This window comes from Dama dama, chromosome 19 (genome assembly GCF_033118175.1).
Source record: "Dama dama isolate Ldn47 chromosome 19, ASM3311817v1, whole genome shotgun sequence".
In the NCBI taxonomy this organism is placed as follows: domain Eukaryota; kingdom Metazoa; phylum Chordata; class Mammalia; order Artiodactyla; family Cervidae; genus Dama; species Dama dama.
Genome location: NC_083699.1, coordinates 22,082,209 through 22,106,650, shown reverse-complemented (window position 1 = coordinate 22,106,650; position 24,442 = coordinate 22,082,209). Strand labels below are relative to the sequence as shown.

At 36.4% G+C, this 24,442-nt stretch overlaps 1 protein-coding gene across 12 annotated transcripts in view; it reads left to right on the top strand.

Annotated features, from left to right (window-relative positions):
* MECOM (MDS1 and EVI1 complex locus) overlaps positions 1-23,121 on the top strand; it is a 606,212-nt gene extending 583,091 nt beyond the window's left edge. For 6 of the 12 annotated variants that reach the window (XM_061168278.1, XM_061168277.1, XM_061168279.1 and 3 more), the window contains 8 exons: positions 4,341-4,507; positions 5,590-5,667; positions 9,524-9,693; positions 11,854-11,998; positions 15,949-16,185; positions 17,011-17,194; positions 21,579-21,707; positions 21,934-23,121. In XM_061168278.1, coding sequence (XP_061024261.1) covers positions 4,341-4,507; positions 5,590-5,667; positions 9,524-9,693; positions 11,854-11,998; positions 15,949-16,185; positions 17,011-17,194; positions 21,579-21,707; positions 21,934-21,987 — 1,164 coding nt within the window. In that variant the 3' untranslated portion in view covers positions 21,988-23,121. Of the gene's footprint in view, positions 1-4,340; positions 4,508-5,589; positions 5,668-9,523; positions 9,694-11,853; positions 11,999-15,948; positions 16,186-17,010; positions 17,195-21,578 lie in introns of all 12 variants that reach the window. The other 6 variants (XM_061168283.1, XM_061168281.1, XM_061168282.1 and 3 more) reach the window with 2 other exon arrangements.
* The last annotated feature ends 1,321 nt before the right edge of the window (positions 23,122-24,442 follow it).

Sequence of the window (24,442 nt, the reverse complement as noted above, 5' to 3'; positions counted from 1 at the left end):
TAATTTTTAGTGGTTGAAAGCTATAATTTTATAATCATGACTGCAGAATGTGATACATGGAATGAGACAACCATAAAATATGGATATTTATTTCTCCCCCAAATGGCCATGATTTTAAGATTTCCCAAGATTATCAAGTGAATAAATATAGAAAACTACCAAATCTACAAACTTTCCCATCATAAGTTATTTATGAAAAGTTAGTTGTTTTATGATAAAGGCATGTGTACTCTAATTTGTGAAACATTAGGTCACATAATTCATGGTGCCATTGGACATATCATTTTGTATAATCAGATTGTCACTTTAATAGTTTTAATGAGAAACTTCTTTATGTCATCAATTATTGGCTGCCTGATAAAAAAATGTTAAGCTAAGTGCTTCGGACCCAGTTGATGTTATCTTGCCTGCTGAAATGTTTTTACAAAAATGAACTATTTGACAAGGGAGATAGTTACATTTTTGGTAGAAGCTAGGGAATTGTGTCTAAATACTAGTTTGCGTCAGTTTAAAGTTAATAGCCTCTTGGGAACTGAAAGGGGGGGAAATGACTTCCTTTTCCAGACATCTGGCTGCAGATACCATCAACAACTATAATATATGTAAATAAAAATCACTGTTCTATAGGGGAAAAAACCTGTCATTTACTGATTGGAGATTAGTCAATGACATTGATAGGATATAGGGCAATATCTTTCTAAAAATATGATCTGATTTTTGCCTCCCTTTTTCCCCTTATTTTCAGCAAATTTCCTATTCATTGTAGTACATGTTGTCCCCTTCATTTTTATTTTCATAATTGAAAAGTAGTTTGTAGCTAAATTGTTTCATTTATCTCAATTCATCCTGATTTTTTAAAATACCAAGTCAGACTTTAAAGTGAATGTCAAAACTCACTACATCTACAAAATGAATGTTTTTCCAAGAGGAGTATCATGTGAGTCAGTCTAGATAGCTAGAGGAAGTTGAGGTTTTGACCAATACCCTAGATAAAGCTCTTCTTAATCCCAAGATATGGAGTAGGACTGATTGTTGATCACAGAATGGGTAAACTACCCCAAGTAGCAGATGCCTAAGTCACTTATTCTTTTTTAAATTAATTTTATTGGTGTATAGTTGATTTACAATGTTGTGTTAGTTTCAGGTGTATAGCAAAGTGAATCAGTTATACATATACATGTATCTACTCTTTTTTAGATTCTTTTCCCATGTAGGTTATTAAAGAGTATTGAGTAGAGTTCCTTGTGCTATATAGTAGGTTTGTATTACTTATATCTTTTATACATAGTAGTGTGTATTTGTCCAAGTTACTTCTATCTGTCCTGATGGATAAATTTATTTTTTTCAGCTGATGTTAAGTACATGAGAGCTAATGTTAAGAAGATGAAAGAGAGGATTCAGTGATGGCTTTTATGTTGCTTTGGTGGTTGCTAACTGGAAAGAAAGTGGGTGGGTGTGTGTCTTCATGTGTGGTGTTAACAGTTACCCTCAGCTCACTTCCCATCTTTCTCCTCTGCTTCTTCCCCACTCCAATTTAATCTTCTTTTCATTTGACACCAGAAGCCAGAGGTGGAGGTGGCTTGTAGAGGAGGCACCTGAGTAACCACTATTCTTTTTCTTGTTATCCTTAAGAATACTGTTACTTAGTCAAGTCCATAATATATTTTTTTATTTCTTGATGCTTTCCCAAGTTGAAACAGTTTGAGGTAAAGTAATCACAGTGATCTTTCTTCAAAAGGAGCTATTAGTAGCTCCTAAAGCAAGACACATTTCTCAACAGCCAATTGCTGTTAAATAACTTGAAGGACTTACAGTTTATATGTGCTCGAGATAAAAGCCGAGAATAATAGCGGTCATGAGTAAGCTATTGTCCATATAAAAGGAAAGTGTTTCTGAAAGATGTATTGCCACAGGAATCTGTGTGTCAGCAGGGCGGACACTCAAATGATTTAAAACCACTAGATAATGAAACTTTACTCAAATATTAAATGTACATAAATAAAACATTTATAATCATCACCCTCGCACTTACTATTCTTCCCCATAAATGTATGCGATCATGACCCTTACCCTTGCTTGTTACTGTTAATCAGCTTGAAGGCCAGAGGTCATTTCTCACTCCGACAATTTATTCCATGGAGGGTGGATTATCAAAATGATTTTTCTGAGAAGAACAATTAGAAGGAATAAATGCAAATAAAATAGTATCATAAAATATTTCTAGATTGATTTTTCATAAATAAAATCCAAAGTAATATGAAAATGCTAATGCTCTGGCTAGAGGGGAATAATGACCATATTCTGTAGGGACAGAGTTTCCGCCAACCTCTCTGAGCAGCATCATCATTCCATATCTCTGCCCTGTGATCAGTATGTGTCAGAATCCTTCATAGTGACAAATGTGCTGTCCACTTGCATCTGTGGAGAATGTTTTAGCAGCTGAGTGATTATGAATCAAACCTCTGAGCTTACAGCCCCTACCGCCTCCCAATGCATTCACATTTGTCGTCTGACAAGTAAATGTATCTTGACTTTCCTCTGAGAATTTTTTTGCACCGTGTTTGATGAAAGACATTTGGCAAATTGGCAGTGGTACCCTGTACGTTGCAATTTGTAGCTTGCATTAGGAGTCCGGGCATGAAATGAGAGGGCAGACTCCAGGATAAAGGGAAAAGAAAGAAAGCTAACTACAATATGAATAGTCATTTGAAAAATTAAGCATACAATATTCCCTTTGTAAGAAGGGAATCATGTTTAGGCCATTCACTTAAGATTTTGCTCTAGTTTTAGAAGTCAGTAGTATTCTGTCCAGCCATGTGTCCGTGCAATATAAATTTTATTAATTATCCTTTTGAGTACAAATTATTGCCTTTTATTTTTAACCTGAGCTCAAAATAAATTAGGTCTCCAACTCTGTTTTGCCATCTTATCAGCAGAAGTATCATTTTCTTGAATTGATCAGTTGCTTGAATGTACAGTTTTTACCATTTTTAATCCTTGCATGAAGTCTTCTGGTCTACCGCCCTAGCCTTTGGAGAAACATAGAGAGTGCATACAAAATAGAAACACCTTTTAAATGGCTCTCTGAGTTCTCCAGTGGCAGAGTGCCCTGAGAACCAAATAAACAATGGATGAGTTGATTTTACAAGATGGCCTGGGAGTTTGCTTTTTCTACTTACAAATTCAGTAGTAAGCAGCGTCCAAATAAAATGTGAGCATGGAAGAAACATTTTAGGAGGCCTGAAAGAAAGGAGAGTCTATCTAACTATAGACAGTAAGAATCAAGCTAACTTTGAAAGTAAATACCACCTTCTGATTATGACTCTGTCAAATATGTGTGCAGATAGACAAAAAGTTGGAGATTATAAGCACAATAAATTAAGTTATTTGAGGAGAAGAACTAGGCAGGATACTTTTTCTATGATAATACTGCCCCTAGCGTGTGGTCATGCCAATGTAATAGGAAGTTACGATAATATATCATGAAGTGTCATTTCAACTCAATCCTTTTTCAGGACAAACTAATATTTTACCAAAATTCTTTGTGTGTGATCCCACTTAAAAATCTAGTATATTGATATTAATTTAACATAAAGTACATCTTACACACACTTAATTTTTTCTTTCTGCATTACATACATTTGGCTACAGCAGCCAACTTTGGAACACTTGCTGTTTTTCATGCTTTTAGTTTTTCTCATGGGACTTCCTAGTTCCTATGGTTTTTATTATTTAGGCAAGGCATACAGAATCTTTTCCTGTAATTTCCAGTTTACTATTTTTTACTGTATATTTTAGTTGGTCAGCTTGCAGGCCAAGAAGATGGTGGACTCATGTCCCAAAGAACCATCTTGCCAGATTTAGAATTCAGACTTCTTTTGTTCTAAAAGGGGAGGGGTAGAGTCAAACATCTCCTGGTTCTGTTCAGCCTCCGGAGAGGATGTGTTAATTTCTTCCTTCCTGCAGTCTTTCACAGGTGGGCCTAGTGAATAGCATGATACTAATGCTGTCTCTTAATAAAATCTGTAACTTGGTTTTGTTATCTCACGTATCTCATTGCTGTATTGTATATCAAATTATTGCAAAGTGATCTGACGAAGGTTTTATGGAAAAGTTCATGTGACATTGTGTACGCTTGCTTCTACCTTTGTTATCTTTAAAGTCAATGAATTCTCTCATTTGTTTAATATTGGGACACTATAATCTCTTTCTACAGCCCCTGCATTCAGGAGATTTGATGCTTCCCTTTTATGAATAATGATTTCTTAGTTTGCTAGAGATGACTGCAGCAGAAAAGATCTCTGCCCTGTTCTTCATGGTCTTATGCTTTTGCCTTTCAGATGTCGGCTATTGAAAACATGGCAGAGAAGTTGGAGAGCTTCAGTGCCCTGAAACCAGAGGCCAGTGAACTTCTACAGTCGGTTCCCTCCATGTTCAACTTCAGAGCTCCTCCCAACGCCCTGCCAGAGAACCTCTTGCGGAAGGGAAAGGAACGCTATACCTGCAGGTAACTACAAAGTTAATCATGATTGGCTTCCCCAAAATCTCCCCTCTGATTTCAAAAGGCCATGCTATTTGTTTTGGAAATTATTCTTGATTGGATGATTAATAGCAACCATGATAGATTTCAAGCACTTCAACGTACTCTTTATTTAGTGAGATATAAAAATAGTGCTTTAAAAGATTATTACTAAATGAAAATTTTAACACAGGCCGTTTGGTTGTGATAAATGAGGTTGGAAATGGTCCAAATGCTATCTGTTTCACTTTGATATTTACGAATTTTCTTTCACAGTTAATTATTTTCATCCAAAGGTATAATACTACTGTCCTCAAGCATACATTTATTAATTGTCATGGTATTTAAGAATAAGGCTCTTAATGAAGGACAAATAAGGTCAATAAGTGAGAAAACTAGTTAATAAGGGCCTTCTTACTCATCAGTAGTATAGTAAAGCTTTTATTTGTTTCTGTTTTCTTTTTTTAAAAATATATCATGCTTATCATTTCTGAATTGTCTCAGAAATTTGTGGCATCTGACTCAGGCATATCAATTTATCTGCTATTTGGAAAATGTGTTCCTTTCTTTCCAGAAAAGCTTTTATAGGAACATACCTTGATGGATGAGGTCTTAGAATCTTGTCTGATCTGATACCACTCAATGTACAGAGTTGTAACTGTGGCTAACATGTAAAATGAGTTAAAACATTTGAATCTGTTTATATCAACCCAGAACCACAGGCTCCTGTCATTTTTTTTATCTCCATGTCTGGTTTAGTTTTGCAAATGTAAAGATACAGAGTTAATAAAAGAGGTACATGGAGGGGGTCATCAAAACTCAAGTCTATTTTCATAAACTGCTTGCTTACACATGAGCAAATTCAACCGGACTGGGTCTCATAAGGCAGCCTTTATTTATAGAGTTATTTATATCTGTAGAATGACTTTGTTGCAAATTTTAAATAACAAAGACATGTGAGTTCCATGCAAGATTAATTAAGTCAAAATAAGCTTCTGGCCTCTAAGCAGCTTGAGTGAAATATAGGCAATTGTGCTGACTTTTCTCTTATAAATATCTTTTCATAACAGATACTGTGGTAAGATTTTTCCAAGATCTGCGAACCTAACACGACACTTGAGAACCCACACAGGAGAACAGCCTTATAGGTTTGACAATGATTTTTTACTAAATATCTTGATAACTGTTGCAGTAAATTGGACTTATTGCCACAATTTTAAAAGAGGCTACTTTTGTGCATGTCTGAGCATATGTCTGTTCAATTTTGATTCAAAGAAGAATTAACAAATGTCTGGGATTAAAATTTAGAAAAGTCCTAATTTCTTGAATCGTCTTCTTATATCTCAATTTAAAAGTTCTAGCAGTGTCTAGAATAGAAGAAGCTTTTAAGAACTGTTAGTCATTTTTAAAATTAAGTGTCCTCTCTCCTCAATGATTCATACTATTTTAATTGACAATAATCATAACCTTGTAGTCTCCCTTTTCCAAGCCTTAAATCTCTGCTAAGAATTAACAACCCAGATATATCTTAGTTTTCCCAGTACAGCTAAGTCAATGTCTACAAGTCTTGATAGGATGTTTAAAGAATAAATTTTACCTTGAGAGGAGGAAGAAAAGGAGTGGAACAGATAAAATAGAACATATTTATAAGAAGGAAGCAGTTCCATCAACAATTTCTCAAGTGCTTCTTAGCCTATTCTCTTAAGTGTCAAAATCAGCCATATGACACATGGAACTATGTTTAATTTTAATATTATTCTTTACAAATTAATGATCATAATTACCATCTCCCTTCCAGTTTTAAAATATCATCTGTGTTGTTCAATGTGCAATGCCCTGCACACAGTATCAGATAACTCATGAATATTTCTTCAAAGAATGAATGTTAGTTATTTTAAGTAATACTGTAATTTTATTTTACTTTGAAATTCTTATGGGTTGCATATGTGTAAAATTATTTTTATCTGAATGTTTACTTTTTTCATTAAAATAAATAATTTATCAGCTTTCAAATACTTCTTTATATACAAGGATAAGAAAGTGGGAAGACCAATGTTCATTTGAAGATAGTTGAAACTTTAGGAGAAAACTAAAGAGACTTAAATTCAGATAATAATAAAGTATTTTCTTAAATCCTTTGCTTTCCTACATGTTCTGTAAATTACAAATCATAAGTAATATTTCCACTTTGTATGTGATAGATTGCATTGGCTATAATAGGTCTCAGAGAGATATAAATGTGGGAATTGTTAGATGATTTCCCTTTTTGAGAAAATGTCATATCCAAGGAATTCTGCTTAAATGGAAGGAAAGATTTCCACTTATATTTTGTTATGGCCAAGGGTCTGGTATGCAGCTATGATATCATGCTCATTTTTCTCTTTTTTTGTACCTGAATTCAGTGGATTTATTCTGCCCCATAAATAGTGTTATTATTGTATATGTATTTTTAAAAAATGCAAACCAGAATTTTGCATAGCTGAGGATCTTAAACAATTATTTGTTCAGCTCCTCTGTTTCACAAGTGAAAAAATTCAGCTCTACATATGCTAACTGCCTTCTGTAACTGTTGTCCCCTAGTTGCTGAGTTGTGTCTGACTCTTTGTGAACGCATGGACTGTTGCCCGCCAGGCTCCTCTGTCCATGGGATTTCCCAGGCAAGAATACTGGAGTGGGTTACCATTTCCTTCTCCAGGGGATCTTCCTGACCCAGGGAATAAACCTGTGTCTCTTGCATTCTATAAAATCTGATATTAATAGACCCCAAATTAAAACACAAATCTAGAACTCTGGGTTTTTATCTCATACCATGATCTCAAAGGCTCCCACACCCCCTGTGTTTACCAGGATGGCTTAATCATGTACAGCTCATCAGTGTGTTATATACTTCTTAGAATTTCTGAAACTTAGGATCTGATTTGAGGGTTTCTTAACCACTCACGCCCTGGTGGCTCAGACTGTAAAGAATCCACCTGCAATACAGGATACCTGGGTTCAATCCCTGCGTTGGGAAGTTCCCCTGGAGAAGGGAATGGCTGCCTACTCCAGTATTCTGGTCTGGAGAATTCCATGGACAGAGGCTACAGTCTATGGGGTTGCAAAGGGTCGGACACGACTGATCAACTTTCACTTCACTAAATACCTACTAATTTACTGAAGTAGAATGGAATGATTATTATTTAGGAGCACTCAAACTTTTGGTCAAGATATTGACAGAGGAAAGATAGAAAATAACAAACGCTTTTTGGTTAGAACTTCCTTATTGACTGAGTTTATTCATGTTAAAGTCGATGCTGTGTATTAGATTTAAAGCTTCTATGCATGCAAACAGTTTGAAGCATGTCAAAGACAAAATGTTTCTTCCTAAAAAAAAAAAAAAAAAGTTTCTTCCTTGTGATTTCTGTAGAAATTATAAAGTGAAAATTATTCTAAAAAGTTTAATGAGAGTTTAAGTTTTTTCTATCAGTGTTTTTTAGATTATTCTGCTTAGGACAACACAATTGGCCTCATTGTACCATGGTTCTCATTGCAGTGAACCTTGGAAATTCAAAGAAGGCCCATATATATATTTTTTCAAAATCAGAGGCTTAATTATCAATGTGGGATCTTATCCATTTTTAAATTAATACTATTAATTTAAATTTGATGGACCTCATGATGCCAGAACAGTTTTTAGGGGGAAATTAAATCAGCCCTTGAGTTGGTTTACTGATACTATGCCAAAGTAACTAGTTTAACAAATTTATATTCCCCACTGGACTAACTAGATTTCTGGCATCATGTGGAGACAGCCGTAGAAAACTTTCAGTGGAACAGGGCACTTTCTCATGTTGAGCCCTCGAACTGGTGTATCTGCATTCAGAAGTGGGAGAAGAAGTGCCCTTCACACATGGGCGAATGAGTTAAGGATTTTTTGGTTGCTAAGTTAGAAATTTTCGCTTAAAAGTCATCTAAAGAAAGGTGATTTTTCCTTTTAGGCAACACACACAAAAAAAAATCATATAAACAGCTAGCACAATCTTTCCTTTAAAAGGCCAGAGGGAAAAATTTTGTCAATTACCACTTTTCTTCCTTACCATAAGAGCTGGTGGGAAGTGGGGTGGGATGATGAATTACTTTTTTATTTTGTGACTAAAGGAGAACTTTATGATTTTTGATCATAAATATCATGGAAGGCAGAAACAATTAGTCAGTCGATAGTATGTGCTTTCTTGAGAAAAACTTGAAGCATGGTTTAGAAAAATAGAAATGGAAAACTGGGAGATATTAAGAATATTGTGGGGGGATGGGTCAACAAAGACCTTGTGCTTTTATTCAAAAAGGAGAACTTAGCACCCTTTCTTTTGTAAAGATTTAAAGGTTAACACACAAAAAAATAAAAAATAAAAAAATAAAGGTTAACACAGTAAAGGCTTTGTGGGCTCCTAATCACTACAGATTATGAAAATCAGTATCTTTGCTATCAGACTAAACTGTTCACAGTTCCTCAGTTTTAAAAATTGGGAAACTTTATTGCTATTTTGCAGAAGATAACAAAATTTCCTTTAGGATTAGCAATTGAGAAAGTGAGTTTACTAAGAAATTATTTAATCAGGCTCTGAAGTTTTGAATTTAAAAAAATGATCTTTTTACTTTATTTAAAGAATACTTGAATCTGTTTCCTGTTTGTTTACAGAAGATTTAATTGTTCTAAGTGGAAGATAAAACTGCTACCATTTCTTAATGTCTTTAATTTTGTCAGCTTTGCTTGAAATACTAGAACTGATTACCTGGGTAAACTTGTGAGCAATCAAATTATCAGTATTTTATTATGATTTTTCACAAAGTCATAAAAATCTTTGATGCAATGAAAGTCATATACCAGAATTGAAATCTTGGCAATGTGGATAGTAATCTTTGCTGCGGTGTTGTTTTATGGGTGATAATTTTGGAGATCTGGTTTGCTTGTCTTGAGAAATTTCTTTTGATTTGCTCGCAAATATTTGCTCTGTGTTTGCTTTTCAGATGCAAGTACTGTGACAGGTCCTTCAGCATATCTTCTAACCTGCAGCGGCATGTTCGCAACATCCACAATAAAGAGAAGCCCTTTAAGTGTCACTTATGTGATAGGTGTTTTGGTCAACAAACCAACTTAGACAGACACCTCAAGAAGCACGAGAATGGGAACATGTCTGGTAGGTCATTGACTGTCTTCTGAGGAGGAGATGCTTGGCTTATTCTTCTTATTTTAAAAGACAGTTGTGATCACTCATCTCTCATTCCCCTTTGACACAAGAATCAGATCCTATTATGAAAATTTGTAGCACTTTTCCCTTGAGATTTTTGAATGAAGTGAACTGTTGAATAATACACAACTCAGAGCTTTATTTGGACTTTTATTTTCTGGATGCGTCTCAATGGGCAATCTCGAGCACATAGAACCATAGTTGGAACTCAAAGGAGACTGATGAATCATGATTTTCTAAATCGCAGGGAACAATCTTTGACCCTGTTGGCACAGAATGTGGCCACTGGCCTGGCTGGGATGACCAGAGTGAAGCCCCACGCTCTCAGCGTTAACCTAGAAACCACAGCTGCTTTTGCAAAAGGCCTGCAGTTCAGAAAACTCCTCTAGGGGACCTGTTTTAGATATGAGAGATAAAAGACTGTCAACCTGATCAGAGTAGCCTGTAGCAAATGATAGTGGTGTGTGATTTTGGTCACAAATTCTGATGCAAAATTAATTTAAAATGGCAAAAAAAAAAAACTAGCCTTCCTTTATCCCAGGCCTACTAATGCACAGTTAACAGAAAACATGGTGATTTCTTGCCTTTGACTTCTAACGTGTCTGTGTGTATACTCAGTGACTCAGCTGTGTCCAACTCTTTGTGACCCCATGGACTGTAGCCCACAAGTCTCCTCTGTCCATGAAATTTTCCAGGCAAGAATACTGGAGCGGGTTGCCATTTCCTACCCCAGGGGATCTTCCTGATTCAGAGATTGAACTTGCATCTGTTGCATCTCCCGCATTGGCAGGCAGATTCCTTACCACTCTGCCACCTGGGAAGCCCTTGGCTTCTAATACTTAGATAATATTGGCCAGCTGGCATATGTGTGTGATGCCAATCTAGTAGCTGTAATTGTTTCTAGAGAATTAAGGGAATGACTTGGCAGTGAGGGGAGGGGGCATGCATGGAATCCCTGAAAAGAGATTTTAAGAACAGAGAAAAGTTGGATTCATACAAAGTAGTCTTTCCTTAAGGAAATTATTTTATTATTAATCCTTCCTCTACTGTAAAGGCACATTGCTTATGATTTTTGAATGAACTATGTACTGTTTTTTTCCCTTAAAGCCAAAACTCTAATGATCATGGTTTAAAAATATTGGATTTTAGAGACAAGAGTCTAATCTAGTACTCAAAAGTGACAACACTTTCTGCGTACAACCTTATGGTATATCACTATAATTTTTCTAATCAAAATTATTTCAGAAATTAAATAAATAATTAAAAAGGTATAATGTGTCAAAATTGAATACTTACTCGTTGGCCCAGATTATAACTTCATGAAGCTGAAGGGTATTCTAACCACCTGTGTTTGGCATCTTGGCTATTGTGATGAACGATCAAGCCACAGATATTTTGTGGGTAAGATAAGCAAACAAATATTAGTATAAAGCAAATATTAGTATAAACTTTGAGCACATATTATAGAGTTTATAATTTGTAAATGTATGGAAATTTTAGGCAATCTTGTGATACAACTATTTTGAGTCTAATTTTATAGGCAAGGAAGCTGAAAAACATTCTGTAATCCACAGACCCAATATTGTCTTCTTAATACTGTCTCAAGACTGGTGTGTTCTGGGTCTGCCCACACCTTAGCTCAACAAAGCAGAATGCCATATTTCCAGCGTGTGTTCAGGCTTTATTTGATAACATACATTAGCACAGGGGCAATAAATACATATTAACTGCAACCAGGACTGGGTATACAGTTTTTTCTGGCAGAATGTTTTTAAGACCTTTCTATAATTTGCCTCACTCTGTACTCTCATTCTACGAATAAAAATGTTCCTATATCACAGCGGGAGTAGGAGGAAGCTGGTGGGAGAAAGAACGTCTTTGGGAGATTGTACCTCATGATTTCAGTGGTTCACAGTAGTCCCCATTATTCATTGGTACAGATACTGTGGTAAAATTGGGAAGACCTTGACCTCCTAAAGTTTTCATTATTAATACTTGAAAAAGCCTGTTTTAGGAAACAACACTGATCAAATGAAGAAGGTGTGAGATTTCAAATAAGTCGCCCTCTAAATAATAGTCTTTTTCACAAAAGGCTCTCTCTCCCCTCAGGTACGGCAACGTCATCGCCTCATTCTGAACTGGAAAGTACAGGTGCAATCCTCGATGACAAGGAAGATGCTTACTTCACAGAAATTCGAAATTTCATCGGGAATAGCAACCACGGCAGCCAGTCCCCCAGGAACACGGAAGAGAGGTAAAGCTGGTCTTTCCCTTGTCAAAGTCAGTGATTTCAGAAATGAGCGTTCTGAAATACCTTTCAGTGCTCATTTTTGTGACACTGCTTTTCTCCTTCCACCAATGGTTGGTGTTTATTTAGTGCAGATTAAATACCAAATGTTCTTCTAAGCACTTTATGTGTATCAATTACCTTAATTACCCTAATAACCCTATGAGATAGGGACTGTAATTATGTAATTTTATCACTGAAGGAATGGCGACATTGAAGGTTAAATAACTTGCTAAATGTCACATAAGTAATAAACGAGATTTAACCTAGGCTGTCTGGTTCTATAGCCCACGATTTTAGCACCATTCTATTCTGCCTCTCTTTATAGCTAATTAGAATATTTTATCAAACCTTGGCAATTAGATGGGAAAGCCACACAGGGGTTCAGTTGAATCACTGACAAATGCTGGTTACTGTTATGTATCATATTATGTATAATGTATACATACAGTGACAGTTTTTAGTTGTTCAGTCGTGTCCACCTCTTTGCAACCATGCCCATGGACTGTAGCCTGCCAAGCTCCTATGTCCATGGATGGAATTCTTCAGGCAAGAATACTGGAGTGGGTTGTCATTCCCTTCTCTAGGGGATCTTCCCAACCCAGGGATTGAACCTGGATCTCCTGCACTGCAGGCAGATTCTTTGCTCTCTGAGCCACCAGGGAAGCCCCATACATATAATGTATGACTATATATATTATATATGTATCTATATATGTTAACATTATATGGCTGTATGTATCTATAGATATTTATACATAAAATACTTACTGTCATCCCAATATCTTTTTTGAAACCATTTGCGACTTCTTAATAAGATTCTATCACTTCTTTATATGCTTTCAAGGGCATCCTTATTTAATTCCAGCATGTTTGTTTTGGTGGGTATAATTACACTTGTTTTTAGTGACCTGGTGCCCTGGATTCCTCTTGTCATTGTCAACATCAAGCATATATGACTTAATTGATATAGAAATAGGGCTTTTCTGGTGGCTCAGCGGTAAAGAATCTGCCTGCAATGCAGGAAATGCGGATTCCATCCCTGGGTCGGGAAGATCCCCTGGAGAAGAAAATGGTTACCCACTCCCATATTTTTGCCTGGGAAATCCCGTGGACAGAGGAGTTTGGAAGGCTGCAGTCCATGGGTCGCAAAGAGTCGGACACTACTGACAAGCTAAGCAACAAGACAACAATCTAGCATTTTATGTTTTATGTGATATTAAGGAAACATTATTTTACCCAAACTACTGGGTTTAATTTTTCTTACCTATAAGTTATAAATATCTGGCATTGAGAACTGTGTTATTCTAAATATAACTATCCAATGGCCTATTAAATTAGGATGCTGCACTAGAAATTTTAATGTAACACAAAATTAGTTAATGAAAGTTCCATTACTTTTTATCACACAAGTGTTGTTATTGTCCTCCGTGTTTGATGCTATTAAAAGTCAGAGTTAATTGTTTCAGGTAGTTTTCCATTAAGGCAGTATTAAATAAGCATTATTTTCCAAGATTATATAAAAATATATGATCACTTCTGTTCTTTAGCTTGTATAAAAGTGTCTCTAAGGGAAGGAGGAGAGAATATCTGCTATTGCATGACTCTTCCAGCTTCTGAGAAGCCTGACAAAACTAAACTTTGTGCTGTTGGCTGTATCTCTCCCTCTGCTTGCGTGTGTGTGTGTGTGTGTGTGTGTGTGTGTGTGTGTGTGTGTGTGTGAGAGAGAGAGAGAGACAGAGAGAGAGAGAGGGAGGGAGAGATAGAAAGGCAGAGGTGAGGCAGATACTCAGAAGTACAAAGTTCTAAGGACAAGTAAGAAAGACAGTCATGATCTTATATTTTAATAATGATAGTTACATGCTACAAATAAGAAATATCGAACAAAAAGCACCATTTGTGTTCTGAGACACCTATTCAGATTTCAAACCCTTAGTTGGAAATTTGTGAACCATAAAGCTGCAACATCTGGCTTCAACATGTCTAAACAGCATAGAAGTAAGAAGACTGAGTCATCTAACTTTTCTCCCCTCAACTCCTATCAGACTACTTTTGATGAATAATTTATCTTCTATAAATTGCCACATTTGAAGGCAAAATTAACAAATAGGTTTTCTTAATCACGTTGGCTTTGTTACGTTTGGTTTTCATCCATGCACTCTTTTGTTCTTTTACTTTTTCTTTCATTTATTTTAGAATAACAATTTCAATCCATTCAGGCCAGCAAGTTGGCAGTGTAACTGGAAACTAATAATTTATGTCTGTGCAAAACATGTTTTCATCATTCTTTGATAAAAGAGGTTAAGTGATGGATTGTATAAAAAAAACTTAATGATGATATGACTTTTTCTGGTCAAATGAATTTTTACTATGTGCCTATGTCACACCCAGGATTGTTTAATTTATGTTTTTTTTGTGTGTGTGTCCTGGGAAATCTAAATATAAAATTATACTCATTTTTTTTTAATGTGGGAAATTGATAGGGGTCTATTGCTGGTATCTGATTTTCCATAACCTGAAAAATAGTTACATTGTGAAAATTGTACATGACTGTAACAATAATTTAGCAGTCTCAGCAAATTTTCCAAGTTAGTAAATAGGTAGAACTATAGGATGCCAGTGTGTATGCTAAGTCGCCTGTCAGGCCTGACTCTTTGCAGCCCCATGGACTGTATGTAGCCTGTCAGGCTCCTGTGTCTCAGCATGGGATTCTCCAGGCAAGAATACTGGAGGGGGTTGCCATTTCATTTTCCAGGGGATCTTCCTGGTCCAGGGATCAAACCCGCATCTGTTAAGTCTCCTGCATTGGCAGGCGAGTTCTTTACCTCCAGCGCCACAGGGGAAGCCCACCTAGACACCTGCGATTGTTTAATTTCTAACAAGCTTTCTGTACTTGGGCAAGTGCCTTAACCTCTCTGATCATATATCTTTGAAAGGAGGAAGTTAGGAGAGATTCCAAACATTTATAATTATTTTCTAAGTTTCATCTTAATCTTGCAATGAAAGAAATTCAGCTTATACATATTTTAATGTTTCCTTTAAAGCCTGAAAAGCTTATCTTCATTTTATAAACATTTTCAAATGTATTAAATGGGGACTTCTATGTTATTAAACATTTTTTATAATTAAACTTTTGAATTATATATTTCAATCCTTGCCACCACTGAAATATTACAAATGATGTTTTAAATATAATAGGCTTCTTTTGCATCATTATATTACACATATAAGCTTCAAAAGATATTTGTACAACGACGCTTTTATATCATTTCCCACCCCGGTGTTATGCTGGGAAACAAGGAATATTTTTACATTCAGACTATCAAGGATGATTTGAACAAAGTACAAATAAATGAGTTCTCAATCACTTCCAAGTCTCAGGAGAGTGTTTAAGTGCTGTATACCACCAGTGTCACCTAGAAAGAACAAATCTGGTTGGTCCTTGGCAGCTACTCTTAACACTTTCTTTGAACTCTTAGATTCTCTTGAAGCATGCATGTTGAAGCTTTGGCTGTGTTGCTTATGGGTATGAGTTTTCCAGAAATCTGTTCTCTTAAATGGTGCATACTTACATGGTAATTAGGTAACTTTATGTAGAGAAAAACCTGTGTGTGCTTTTTATATCATATATAACAATATCATTTATCAAGCAAAGGCCTGATAAGAAATAGGAGACTAAGATTGTTTTCCCAGTTCTGCCAGAGGTTCTATTTATAATCTGAATAATCACACAATTATTTTTTTCATTTTTCTATTTGTGAGGTTACATTATTTTCCCATGGTTGCCATAGAGCATAAATGATAAAAATTTACTTGAGAATGTGGAAAACCTAAATTATTGCTAGAAAGACATAATAACTGCCTGTTTTGAAATGACACCAGTAATTGAACCTGCTTCTTTTTTATGCTTTTGAAAGAATGAATGGCAGTCACTTTAAAGATGAAAAGGCTTTGGTGACCAATCAAAATTCAGACTTACTGGATGATGAAGAAGTAGAAGATGAGGTGTTGTTAGATGAGGAGGATGAAGACAATGATATTACTGGGAAAATGGGAAAGGAACCAGGGACGAGTAATTTACATGAAGGAAACCCCGAGGATGACTATGAAGACGCCAGCACCCTGGAAATGAGCTGTAAAGCATCCCCAATGAGGTGAGAAGCAAGGGTGGACCCACACAGGGTTACGATTCCTGCTGCTCTCTTCTTCCATAAGCACGCTATTCCAGGGGATAAGCAATTTGTGAGCAATGAATCGTAAAAACTGTTTGAATTAGCAAGGCATATGCAGTGGATTAATTTTAAAAGACGGAGACAAAGTGGCCATGAACATAATCTGCAGCGAATAAATACATCGATAGATGTGGAACTCTGATTAACCTGAGGAAGGAAGGGTAAATGAAAGGTTAAACAAGTACATAATCACTTATTTAGACTCTACTTATAAAACTCAAAGAAAAAATAGAGCTTTTGGCATTATCTAATTTATTCAATTTATCATGTGTTATTCAGATATTATTGAGAGAAATATCACCTTATTTGCTGTATATGGAGTCTACATAGATGATAAATGTTTAAAAGGAAAACATTAGCCCAATAATTAAATTGACAGGAATATTATATTTTCATATGGATAATTGGTGCCAACTGAATATCATCATAACTGGCTTTATTTTAAATGGAGATTGTAAATGTTTGAATTCTGTCTCCACTGCATTGCTGACTTCACATGTCATTGACTTTAATTCTTTATCTCAAATATTTTCTTGCTTTAGCCATGAAAAATCTTATAAGAAATATAGGTATAAGATAGAATATTTGTAGGTTTTTTGAAGAATCCAAGAATCGATGGAGGCTACTTTCTACTGCAAATATAATATGATGTTTGACAAGTGTATGGAATCAAATGAAAAGTGATTTGGTTGGATATCAAACTGAAAAAAAAAAAACCCTCTGTGCTTTCCCATTGGTTCATTTTAGGTATAAAGAGGAAGAATATAAAACTGGACTTTCTGCTCTAGATCACATAAGGCACTTCACAGATAGCCTCAAAATGAGGAAAATGGAAGATAATCAATATACAGAAGCTGAGGTGTCTTCTTTCAGTGCTTCCCATGTGCCAGAGGAACTTAAACAACCGTTACACAGAAAGTCCAAGTCACAGGTACATACTTTCCTGCAGTATAGCATCCTGGTGACATTGTGCCTTTGACACCAAAGTCAGATACTCTTTGCAATGTTTAAGAATCTGAGCAGGTTCAGATGCTTTACTCAAAAGGTTCCTATCTCTGCCTATGACTGAATCCAAAATAGTCAGCCACTACAGCAAGTAATATGACTGGATTCTGCACAGAAATTTCTGTGACAAACCCTGACCTCCTTTCCTTTGCAATCACCTTACTTTTGTATAGATGGTCCATAAACATTTGATTGCACCTATTTGGAGTAGGAAATGGCAACCCACTCCAGTATTCTTGCCTGGAGAATTCCATGGACAGTACATGAAGTTGCAAAGAGTTGGACACACCTAGCAACTAACACTTTCACTTCATTTGTATATGACTTCAGAATTATTTTCTAATTGCTTTATGTCTATAATTTTTGTCAAACTAATTATATTTCGATATTTTTGGAAAGTGAATTCTATCCCCTGTTTTTGTTTCTTACTGTACATAGTTAGTAGCTTCCCTTGTAGCTCAGTTGGTAAAGAATCTGCCTGTAATGCAGGAGACCCGGGTTTGATTCCTGGGTTGGGAGGATCCCCTGGAGAAGGAAATGGCAACCCACTCCAGTATTCTTGCCTGGAGAAGCCCATAGACAGAGGAGCCTGGCAAGGCTATAGTCCATGGGTTTGCAAGAGTTGGACATGACTTAGTGACTAAACCACCGTACATAATTAATATACAAGTCAACTAATGAAAGAATTTAGAAATAAACTAAATTTAGAAGGGTCAGAGTTGAAATGAATTGCCAAAAGTCTATTGCCAAAATAGTACCTTAATGGCAAACCTGGAAATTAATCCTGTCAATTTTGAATGAATGAATGAATGGTACCCAAGTTTGATGGGGTTTACAGCAATCTATCAGCCCTATGGTAATCAAAATAAATCCATCTAAGGATCTATAAATATCATTGAAAAGAGCCTCAGTTCTTCTTCCACAAAAAAAGGAATCAATTCTTTCTGCTTGACATCTACACTCAACCAGTTTGTTTATTCAGGTCCTTTTTTAAAAAAGAAAAAACAAAAAACTTTCTGCCGTTACCATATTTGTTGGTCACTTTGGTCTAATTGTTTGATCCTGCGTTCATTTTGGAGGTGGCCCTACATACCAAACCGTGTGACTATATTCATTACTACATTTGGAAATTTTCTATTTGGCTGAGATGTTTTGGGCCATCTTAATAACAAATGTGGTCATATCTCAACTAAAGTGGGAAAAACGTTATCCCACTGGGATAGTACCAATTTTAAAATATTAGTAAATTCAATAAAACATCTTAAGATGTCATGTATGGTAACAGACAAAACAAATGTTCTTTCTGAATTGAAGTGAAAGCAGCCAGCCTCATCTCTGACTAGCCTCACTTCCATGGATTTGAGAACATCACTTCACAACTATGGATACCATTTCCTCACTGTAAAGTGGGGTGATTGGAGAAGATGTCTAAGATCCCTTCCTGCTTTATCATTCAATGGTGATAAAAATTAATTTTTCAATTTCTAACATTAAAAGTAAACCAGCCAGTTTAGACATCTCATTTTCACTTGGAGACAGTCATAAGAAGTGGCTAATGTTTTTTGGTTTTTTTAACTCTTAGTTTCCCATTTTTCCTTCCTTATTGATCAGAGAAACTGGGGAACCAACTTTTCTTTCTTTCTTTTTTTTGAAAAAAATTATTTTCATTATTCCAGCCCAAGTTATAAGACATTACAAGGCACAATACTGAAAATTCCTGAAACTGTCACAAGTGATAGGAAGCAAAGGGTTCTGGGAACCTAGAGATATTGGAAGTGATATATTTCAATACCAGCATTTTGATATATAAAGTCCCTGCCCAATTGGACTAACAATTACCCTCACGAGAAATATTAGAATGTTGCAATTATAACTTGTATTTTTTATTAACTTGTATTTTTATTGTTACTTTATAATGTTTTATATATATATATATGTATATATATTTATATCAGTTTGAAAATGGTCAGGCCTTTTTGCAAACTGACTTTGTTTCATGAGACTTTATTCTTTTATTCCATTGTCGCTGTCAGTTTTATGCTCAGCACTGATCCTTGTGCATGAAAATGTTTATTTCCTTTGATTACCAAAAGACAGATATTCCATATTTACCACTTTCTAGAATCTGAATAGATTCAGATGCTTTACTCAAAACTCATACATTTACTCTGTGATTTTTATAGTGATTGAATCCAAAATAGTTGACCAATACAGCAGTGGCTGCCCTTTGCATGGAATTTTCCCTGAAAAACCTATCCTACAAAAGGTAGTTTCAGGAGGCATGTATGCATGCACACCAAGTTGCTTCAGTTGTGTCCAACTCTTTGCGACCCTATGGACAATAGCCCACCAGGCTCTTCTGTCTATGGGATTCTCCAGGCAAGAATACTGGAGAATTGCCATTCCCTTCTCCAGGGGATCTTCCCAACTCAGGGATCGAACCTGTGTCTCTTACGTCTCTTGCAATGGCAGGTGGGTTCTTGACCACTAGTGCCTCCTGTGATACCTGTAGTTTCAGGATGCGTGCATGTGTGCTGTGTCTCTTCAGTCGTGTCCAACTCTGTGTGACCTTGTGGACTGTAGCCCGCCAGGCTCCTCTGTCCATGGAATTATCCAGGCAAGAACACTGGAGTGGGTTGCCATGCCCTCCTCCAGGGGTAGTTTCAGGATAACAGGTATTATTTGTATCAGGCACACTAAGCTAAACACTTTATGTAAGCTAGTGCTTGTGGTTCCTCCATTGCCATTGGAAGTAAGTTGTTATTACCCACATTTTATATGAAGGAAGTAACCTTGAAAGATTAAGCATCTTGCCCAAGGTCACACAGATAGTTGAAAAGAGGCAGGATAGAAGCCAGGATTAACACTCAGGATTTCAAAATTTTCTCTCTGCTCCCTTTTCTTTTTCTGAATACCAGAATGAGTTTTGTTAAAACCATGTCAGACTAATCTTTTATCTTGATCTGTAAATGTGAGTACATAATTGGAATAAAGTTAAGTGCTCACATCACCCATACTTTAAACCTGCAAAGGAGAAGGACTCTGTATTATTTATCCTTAACTCCCTAGGACCTAGCACAGTGCCTGGCATAGAGTAGATGCTTAAGAAATATTTTTTAAACATCTGCTGAGATTTTGTAGAGGTCCGAAAGGCAAATTGCATGCAGAAAAGTCAAATGTGTACATTTAGAGCGGTGACCCAGCAAATCAAAATCAGCCTGAGAGGGCAGATTTTCTAACCGTGTGCCATGATTACGGAAGAAACCACAGACCGGCCACATGTCTCAGCATGACTCCCAGAGGTGAAATTCTGCTTCACAACAGAGGCATTTTGTCTTTGTTTACCGACAGTGGAATGTCTTTGGCAGGACTTTAATGATTCCACTTCAGCAGCATTTTGACAAGCAAGTTAGCAATGGATGAGACCAACAATAGCAAATCAACAGTGAAAAGTTCACTCCCAAGTCAAGACCAAACATTTCATTTGAATATTTTACTTGGCAGCAAATGGGGAGATTCTCTGAACAGTTATTTAGAATTTGACATGATAATAGGTAAGAGAGAGCACTTCCTCACAGAGCACCCCTGTAACATCTTCTGCTTGGCAGACCCTGGAGCCCAGGGGTGAGAACTTTGTTGGGTCTTGTGATTTGTTTGAGTTTTTGGTAGAACCTACTTGATTTACCTCAATTTTCAAGGTCTTTGAGTGTCAGCATTGAATATTTCAAGCTTGGAGAGGAAGTGGAGAGAGGACACTGGATTTGGGCAGATAAACTTTTATTGATGCCTTCTTCAGTGTCTAGTTAAGTGACTTTGGGCAAGTCTTTTCACCTTCAGGGCCCAGTCATCCAGAGAAGTAGTCTGCGGCATGCTTCCTCTAGATGCTTCCACAGTGCTGTCAAGGCAGAGTTGTCTCTTATTTGTATTTTCTGTTTCAGTTATAAGCATTCAGTAATATTTTGGGTGAGTCAAACACGTATATCAACAGTGGAAGAATGGTTATTATATTTATGGCTGGGGAGGGGGATGACTCCTGTTTCTTAATAGAGACATGATTGTCATTCTAGGTAGGATCATTAACTTTTTGTTCTGCAGATTGTGTCACTTTTGTGGCCCTGAGGCACTGAAGGCCAGCAGTAACTCCATGCCACTGTAACCCACGAGACATGTCCCGCACTTTCCCCAACACACCCATGAGGGATGCTCCTTCTCAGGGTCCCGTCTCTTCCTAATGTTCACCCAAGATAGCCTTCAAATGAAAAGCAATATTTTTCAAATGCCACTTACGGATTCTCTCCTTTCTACCCCAGGCATACGCTATGATGTTGTCATTGTCCGACAAGGAGTCCCTGCATTCTTCATCCCACAGTTCTTCCAACGTGTGGCATAGTATGGCCAGGGCTGCAGCGGAATCCAGTGCCATCCAGTCCATAAGCCACGTATGACATTCTCAAGGTTGACCGGAGTGGGACCAAGTCCAACAGTAGCATGGCTCTTTCACGTAGGACTATTTAAAAGACTGCTGAGCAGAATGCCTTAGAAACCTGAAGGGTCACTCATGTAAAGTCTGGGGACCTTAAACGGAATGATTAAAAAAGAAAAGAAAGAAAGAGAAAGAAAGAAAGAAAAGGAAACTATTTATTCTCGATATTTTGTTTTGCACAGCCAAGGCAGCTGCTGACTTCTGGAGGATCAATGCGACTTAAAGTGATTCAGTAAAAATGAAAACCTTGCTGGGCAGAAGGCGTCTTCCCATTTACCTTGCCCTCGGGAGTGGGTGAGTAAGAGGAACAGTTGAGATGGCGGCATGAACACTCCATAGAAACTGAATTCTTTTTTTTTGTACCTGACACATGATTGGGAACAGTTGCTTTTAATTACAGATTTAATTTTCTTGCTTTGTTAAAGTTTTTATGTAATTTAACCCTTTGAAGACAGAAGTAGTTGAATGAAATGCACACTTGATTATTATAGAAACCGACAACAGGGAGTTTCCCGTTAACTTTTGCCTTCTTTAAGTACATTGTTTAAAACTAGGGAACAAGGGTATGTGTATATTGTAAACTATGGATGTTCAAATGCTCAGAGAGGTTAAGTCAGTGAAGTAACCTGTTCATCACCAGTACCGCTGTACCACTACACTAATAGGTTTGCCAAATCCTTGTAATAACATCTTAATTTTAGACAATCATGTCACTGTTTTTTAATGTTTAATTTTTTGTGTGTGTTGCGTGTATCATGTATTTATTTGTTGGCAAACTATTGTTTGTTGATTAAAATAGCACTGTTCCATTCAGCCACTACTTTCTGACGTCCGAGGCACACCCCGTTTTGAATTGCAAGGACCAAGGTGACTCGACCTGTGTGTGGGAGTGCCAAATGGTGTTTGGCTTTTCTTAACATTCCTTTTTTTGTTGTTTTGTTTTCCTTCTTAATGAGCTAAATACGAATAGATGCAACTTAGTTTTTGTAATACTGAAATTGATTCAATTGTATAAACGATTATAATTTCTTTCATGAAAGCATGATTCTTCTGATTAAAAACTGTACCCCATATTTTATGCTGGTTGTCTGCAAGCTTGTGCGATGTTATGTTCATGTTAATCCTATTTGTAAACTGAAGTGTTCCAGACCTTATGTTAAAAGAGAGACGTAAATAACAGACTGTATTCAGTTATTTTGCCCTTTATTGAGGAACCAGATTTGTTTTCTTTTTGTTTGTAATCTCATTTTGAAATAATCGGCAAGTTGAGGTACTTTCTTCCAATGCTTTGTACAATATAAACTGTTATGCCTTTCAGTGCATTACTATGGGAGGAGCAACTAAAAAATAAAGACTTACAAAAATGGTTATTTTTCCCACAGTGTTGTATTTTCCCTTCTCATGCAATTTTCGTTTCCCTTTGGGATCCAGTGATTTAAAGATACGCCGTCTGGGACTTTGACGCCCTAACAGATACGTGGAATGTAGAGCATGTGTGTATAGACATTTGAGATGAAATGAAAGATAGCCCTTGGCCCATGGGGAATTGGACTCTCTTCCACTCATTGCTCTGAACTTTCTCCATGTGGTGCAAAGTCAGGGCTCAGGTGCAACAGTACAGGGTCCTTAGGATCACCCCACGTCTGCAGCACCCATTTTAGTTAGGACAGAGCAACCTAGTTTTTTTCTTCTTCTTTATTTTACGTAGTACCATGCCAAAAGGTGTTCTGTGCTTATTTTTGTTTTTAATTACCCAAATCCTGTTAACTGATTCACAGGAGGATGGGGACCCTTTAAATTTTCGATGATCATTTTAAGTCTTTGTTCACATGCAAAGTATCATTTTTTTCATGATTAGAATCAGAGGGTAGATATGATTTTGAGTTTTCTTTCTTTACTCCCACCAAAAAATTCACTGCATATTGCTACAAATTCTTCAAAATAATCACTTAGCAGTTTCTCCATTTTCCATGGGTTTGACCTCCTACAATTTCTTTAACCATTTCACTTCTGTTGAAAATTTATGTTTTCTGCTTTTCACTAGTGTAAGCAATGGTATTTTAATTTTCATGGGGGTAATTGTTTCTATGTGTTCCTATATGTATGCACAGGTTTGAACCGTGATGAGTGGTAGTTCCATATTATAAATTCTCTAGTGGAGGAGCCATTGTGAATATTTTTTGAACCTTAAATATAACGCCAGTTGTTTGAGAATGTGGCTTTTCAACCAGGCCAGCTGTAGAGGTTTTAACAAGGTCTGCAGATTAAACAAGTATGACATATAGAAGTAGATCCAGACTAATTTCCCTGTTTGTTTATTTATTCATTCTTAGCCAAATTGCCAGATATGGAGAAACTTCCTACATCCTTTCCAAATGTCAGTAGTATAAGAATTAAATACGGGGGGTGGGGGGGATAAATATTGCTTTTTAAATAGAAAGTGGGCACGGGAAGTATTCAGAAAATATACTAAAACTATAAATCTGGGCTACACAGAAAGAGAAGAAGAATCTAGTGTTTGAGACATAAGAACAACACATTCAAGAAAGTGGAGACTGGGAATGTGTTACGCATTTCTCTTTGTTTTAAAGAAAATACCTATAAATTCTGAAGCTGTTTGAATATTCTCAACACTACTGAATTCTTGTTAGATTCTGAGCATGACATTTCAGTTGTTTGCTAATGTTTAGC